The sequence below is a fragment of the Lagenorhynchus albirostris genome, chromosome 5 (genome assembly GCF_949774975.1).
Source record: "Lagenorhynchus albirostris chromosome 5, mLagAlb1.1, whole genome shotgun sequence".
Lineage (NCBI taxonomy): Eukaryota > Metazoa > Chordata > Mammalia > Artiodactyla > Delphinidae > Lagenorhynchus > Lagenorhynchus albirostris.
In genome coordinates this window covers 32,029,143-32,035,313 of record NC_083099.1, presented here as the reverse complement: position 1 = coordinate 32,035,313, position 6,171 = coordinate 32,029,143, and the positions used below count along the sequence as shown (strand labels likewise).

Below are 6,171 nucleotides of genomic sequence, written 5' to 3'. Positions count from 1 at the left end.
CTGGAGTTCCAACAGGCTCAAGTAGGGAGAGAGAGGAGGTGGGAGGGGAAGAGAGGGGATAGAGCAGCTTCCACCCCACGCTGGGCTGGGGCAGCCTTGGAGCTCTGGCCAAGAGGGAGGACGCAAATGGGTGGTTCCTCCAAGCACAAGACGTGGGGGCTCCCTGGGAGCATGCCAGGTGTGCTGGGGGTACCGAGAGGACCGCTCCCTGAGGGATGGCAGGGACCACTCAGGAGCCCTTTCCCAGTGTAGACAGAGCCCTGGAGGGGACCTGAGCTAGAAGGACCTTCCTGGGATGAGTTGGCTGGGGCTCTGAGGTCCTCCTTCCAGGCCCAAGTGGGAAGAGGTGAGCACTGACTCAGTCAGGACCAGGGGGCCCCACCACTCCTGGCCGCCCTCAAAACCCTCCAGGAACCGCTAAGCCCAGACACGACTGCCTCTCCAGAGATGACCCCTGCTCTCCTTCATGCACCCTGTGTCCAGTGAGTTCTCAGAACTCCCACAGGTTTTCCTGCTTCCTGATCTCTGCCTGGAATGTCTTTCCCTGCACCTTGGGGTCTCCTGAAATCTAGCCCATCCTGCAAGGATGGATCAAGCCCCTACTCTGATCTCTCAGCCGAATGAGCTCTCAGCGCTTGTACCTAATTCTTGCTCTTAATTATGTGACCTTGGAGGTTAGGGATCATGTGTGTATCATCTTTTGTCCTCATCTACATCAGGTACTAAGTGAATAAAGGAAGGCACAAGTCACAACTGGGAGGGCCTCGTTTTCTCCATTTGTAGGGTAGAACTAGTCGTGCTGGCCTTTCAGGGCTGGTGGAAGCTCTGGGTGAAATTCCTGCACAGAGGATTGGCGCACCCCGTCTTCCTCCTCAGACCCCTTCTCTCTGGCTCCTCAGCCTCCCCGCTCCCTTGGCCATTTGCCCCAGAAAGTCTCTCCCATCTCAGGAGAACCCTTCCCTGACCCCGCATCTCCCTCTGCCAATACTCCATCTGCTTCCTCTGAGCCAAACTTCCTGCCCACCTCCCCGTTCCTCGGCAAACTGCCTACGGGCTCAGCTTTGCCTGGAAATCACCTCCTCACCTTTGGGGACCCAGTACTGATGCTGCCTCCTTTGGAGAACTTCTTTTTGCTGGACCCCCTCCCCCAACACCTGATGCACTTAAGTGTCCCAGTGAGCACCTACCTCCATCCAGTTTCGCCCCAGTGGTGGAGGAGCCTAGCGCTTATCCATATCTGCTGTCTCTTCTGAGCTCACAAAAGGATTATCTTTCCCCATCCCTGTGGCAGTTAGGCAGGGACACTGACTAGTTCTGGCCAAGGGGCTGGGAGCAGAGGTGAAGCATGTTACTTCTGGGCCAAAACGTTTACTTACCAGCACAAGACCTTCGAGGACTGCCTGGCCCTGCTTCATCCATCATGGCAGCATGTTATGAAGTGGAGGTACTGAGCCACCGCTTGGAGGCCACTGCCCTGAGAGTCACCCAGAGCCACAGTAGACTAAGACGTAAACTCCTGTTGTGTCACGTGACAGATTGGTGAGGTTTGTTACCCAGCGCAGCCAAGCCTATCCTGACTGAGTTTCCAGTTAAAGGAGTTTGTTAAATGAATGGATGGCTTTGTGAACTGTAAAGATCTGTGCACATTTTAGTTACTGTTATTGTCATCAAGCTGTAGCAGGTGCCTGGGATCAGGGACTTCAGCAAGCTGTGGTGACCCCTGGGTGGCACGGCAATGACACTGCGGGGGTGGGTGGAGAGCGGATGAGTGGGTGAGCGGGCAGGGTGTATCTTGGGAGAAAAACTTTCTCTCACTTATAATTTGCCAAGGGCTTGCCCACGACCTGTTTACATATTTAATCTCTGGTTAAAGGTTATAATGAATTCTGTGCTGTTGGCAGGAGATGGACATTTCTCCCAGCTATTTAGTTCTTGTGGTTGTAAAAGATAGTATTTCTCTCTTGGATTCACAGAGTTTTTATTTCTGTTTTTTCTTTCTCTCTTCCTTGCTCTCTGTCTCTGTCTCTGTCTCTGTCTCTCTCTCTCACACACACACACACAGACACACACACACAGCCCCTGGGAATCTGTAATATAATATTTTAATATTAATTTGATAGTGACTGGATTCACCCCCAGATTAAATGTATCTCTTCATCTTTGAACGCAGCTGGAGAAAATCACAACGTGGCTTTGTTTCCTAAGCGAGACTCTGCTAACCCGTCACCAGGTGGGCGTGTCTCCTTGAAGGTCTGTCTGTGTGCAGCTCTCTCAAGGCCTTTTCTCCTAAAAGCCTTTTCCTCTTTGTCCCTTTTCTCCGTGACTCTCCTTTAACTTCTGGTGCTATAGGGCTGACGTGGCCCTGGTTAATGAACAGTTGTAACGTTCATTACTTGAAAAGCAAGTGGTAAGTGAAATATTACCTGGTTCTCTCCACCTCCGTTACCTACCTTGCTTGGCCCTCAGTAGATTCCCCCACCTCCATCCCATGGGCTAGTGAACTTCCGAGGGAACAGACTGACTCAGTAGGGGAGCTGGAGCAGACAGAGAGGTCTGGACAGCCTGGTTTGAGTCCAGATCCGGCCAGTTATTATTTGCATAAACTTGACTACATGGTCACTTCCTTGATTTCAGATTCCTCATCTTCAAATGGAGCCTTAAGACTAGTCTGGCCTCCAACATGGGGCTATGGTAAGGATCACCCCAAAGGGCTGTGGGCCAAAGCATGATTTATGGAGATGTGGCATTTAATTCTCACTGCATTTTCCCTCTCCTGTGCCAAAAAGGCTCAAGGAAGGATGGGATAAAAAGGTTCCTGCATACCCTTCCTTTCCTGGCTTTTTCATTCAGCCCCCGAGGGGCTGGGAGAGGGAGTGGAGCAGAGGGGTGGGCTTCCTAGGACTGGATGTGGGGATGGGGAGCATCATTGCGGGTACACAGGACCTTAGTCTTGGGATCTGGCCTCTTCAGGGTTTCCAGGCTCAGGGAAGAAGCAGGGCTTCTAGGAGGCCTCAGACTGGGAAGAGACCAAAGACCCACAGTGGCAGGACCCAAGGACATGCAGATGGCTCTGAGAGCCAAACACAAGGCTGGTTGAGGTTGAATTTCCGGCCAGTCAGCAGCGTGAGGGCCTGAAGTCAGACACAACCAATATGAAGAAATGACAGTGACACATTTTGCACTCTCAAGCTTGTAGAGGGAGAGTTCCACCCTTAGGACTGGTAGAACCCAATATAAATGTGGGCTCTTGCATTGTTTTCCATGTCCACTAGCCCCTGATTGGAGGCTTCTCCTCCTCCAGCCACCTTTGAGCTGACCACAGGCCCAGTGTGGGTCCGTGTCTCAGTGGTCTAAGCATAAGTGGACATCCTTGAGGCCCTGACGACCCACCACACAGGGTCTAACAAGCCACATCAGCCTCACACGAGGGGCCAGTTAAAAATGCCACTCCTGGGCCCCCTTCAGCCCCATATAAAGGGCCTCTGGGGCTGGGTGGAGAGGGTTGGGAATCTGCATTTTAACAACACACTCTATGAGCGTCCAACACTCAAGGAAGCTTGTTAAGCTTTGCACCGGAAGTGAAATGAAGGTGACACCATTATAGTCCCAGCTGGCAGGTTTGCTGTGGGCCAGTTGTACTGGCTGTGACCAAGTGATCAGTGATGATTACGATATTAGTTCTCTTTTGTGTCATGGACTTAGCTGTCCATGTCCAACCCCACTTCTGCATATAAACTCAAGGGCAGGGATCAGGGCTCCTGACAGCCCAGCACTGTGGGGTCTTCACAGTCACCTGCAGAGATTCACTGAAGGGACAAGAGGTACCTGCTGCTGCTCTGTACCAGGATGATGGGTTAGAGTGGCATCACCTCCCATCCCCATGGCCTTGGGCCCCCAAGGGTTGGGGCAGGGGCAGCTCCTCTGGCCAGAAGGTATATGTTCTGTCTGCTCTCTAGCCAATATACATGACAGTACAAATTCATGACCAAATTATATCAACAGCAGAATTATAATATATTAATAGCAATATCATAATAGAAAAAAAGGCTTGGGAGGGCAACCATCTTCCAGAATCTGAAGGTTGGCATTCATTCTTCATGAGCTCAGCTGAAGGTAGTGCCTTCAGAATTTGGTTAAATGGCAGCGAGAAGGACCAGGGTTAGTTGCAGGGAATCATTTTCCAAGCAGGCCATTTAAGGGCCTGAGGTTGCATGGAGCCTCCCTTCCAGAGTGAGATCTATGGAAATAGAGCTGGTGGCTTTGGAATCAGGCTGTCTGCGACAGTGGCTTTCACAAAGACTTCGGTCCCATGGCAGTGTGGCCATTGTCATTCCACCATATGAGGGCTTTCTGGAGGTGGCTTCTGGACGGGTCTACCAAGAGCAGTGGCACTCAAGAGATCTGCATGTGGCCACGACCAACGTCCAGCTGCTCCAGAGGACATGGCGAGTCAGCTCCCTGTTTGGTAAAGGCCAGGAGCAGGCTCAGTCCGATGGGGCGTGGACGGTCAAGGTCTTGTTGACAATCTCCGGGTTCTTGCTTGTGCAGCCCCAGCCCTGCTCAGTGAGCCCACTCTGGGAGGAGGCCTTAGTGTAGATGGAGGGCGGGGAAGCTCCGGGAGAACCACGCGCCAGCGCCGCCTTGCACAAGGTCGGTCTCCAATAAATAAAATACTTGTGGATGAAAGGCCTCCCTTGCTGGTTTCTGACTCTGAACCTGCACCCACAGCAGCAGCGCCTCTCAGCCCAAGTCCGGAGAAGGCGCTCACTCCTCTGGAGGCGGTGAGAAGAGGCTGAGAAAATGCTGATGAGTGTGTTCAGGACCAGGAGAGTCAACCTCTCGGGCCTCTACTTTGTGGGCTGCAGATGGCCGAGCAGCCTGGCGGCTTTTGACGTTCCCTGGGCTTCATCACCTGTTTTGCGGATATCCCTGATGGCCTCCCTTTACTCCGCGACACACAGGCTAAAGTCCAGACGAGGGAGCCCGTGTGAAGCCACCGCATCTGCGCCTGGGGAGGCTTGTGGGGGAGGGGTTCTTCCCACCACTCTGAGATGACGAGTCCTGTCCTCACACCGTGGAGTGGGGCCTGGGCATCACGGCTATCCACAGCCGGCCGCAGGTCTTCACCACAGCGTGGCATTCTTAGTTCGAGATATACCCCCAGAAAGACAGAGATAAACATGCACAGACCCGTGTACGGAAGGGCCTAGAGTTAACGAGAACGGCATTTGGATGGCCCATCCTTGGGTGTCAGTCCCAGCTCTGGCGCCTGAGCGTGGGTAACAGAGGGGAACAGCTGGCTGTACTTCCCAACGGGGAAGCTTCCAAAGTGGCCTCTCGGGGCAGGAAGTGAGGATCTGAGGGGAAGGGAGCCAGCCCCTCCTGGGTTCTGTGCTGGTGCCGAACCCGGAGGCAGAGGGGGCTGCAGCCAGCCTCCCCCTCCCCTAGCCTGGTTCTGGCCAGTAAGAGCTCAGCCCTCCCTTCTTCCTCTGGGCAGATACCCAGAGGTCTCTCCGCCTGGGAAACCACCCACTACGGGGCTGGGGGTGCAGAGCTGCCTCAGTGAGCATCCCTACTGCGCAGGATGAGCCTGGGCCTCTGGGGGCCCCTCCCAAGGGGCCAGGGAAGACCCAGCCCACCAGCTCTGTGCCCCCCCCCCGGCCCAGGTGCACAGCAGCCCCAAGGGACCCTGGGGTGCTCTGGGAGGGGGGGACAGGGAAGGCAAATGGTGGTGGGGTTTTCTCTCTTATTTAAGAAATGAAAAGGAGATGCCGTGTTAACGTTAGTAAATGTGGGCAGGTGCGGGGCAGGGTCCGTTCTCGAGAGCAGAGCGGCGGCCGAGGTCGCCTGTCAGATGAGGCTGGCGGCCTTCTCCTGCACGTTGTACTCCTTGTTTTTCTTCACCCGCCAGCTGATGTAGAGGAGCAGCAGCGTGCCCAGAGCCTTGTAGCCCACCTGCAGGCCCAGGTACCTGTGGGGCAGGAGACAGGCCCCGTGAGGGGTGTGGAGGCTCTGTGGGCAGCATCACAGTGGCCCGGGCCAGGTGTCCTCACCACTCAGGGCAGGATCCGGGCCCACCCAGGTGGGGCCGCTCTCCTCATTCCTTTTAACCCCAGGACCACAGGCCTCGCAAGGAGTAGGCGGGGAGTAGATGTGGGACTCCCAGTCCAC

At 54.5% G+C, this 6,171-nt stretch overlaps 1 protein-coding gene across 1 annotated transcript in view; it reads right to left on the bottom strand.

Annotated features, from left to right (window-relative positions):
• Positions 1–2,086: 2,086 nt before the first annotated feature.
• Positions 2,087–6,171, bottom strand: part of SLCO2A1 (solute carrier organic anion transporter family member 2A1) — an 80,117-nt gene continuing 76,032 nt past the window's right edge. Inside the window, exon 14 of the mRNA XM_060149816.1 lies at positions 2,087–5,971. Within this exon, the coding sequence (XP_060005799.1) occupies positions 5,851–5,971 (121 nt within the window). The 3' untranslated portion in view covers positions 2,087–5,850. The remainder of the gene's footprint in view (positions 5,972–6,171) is intronic.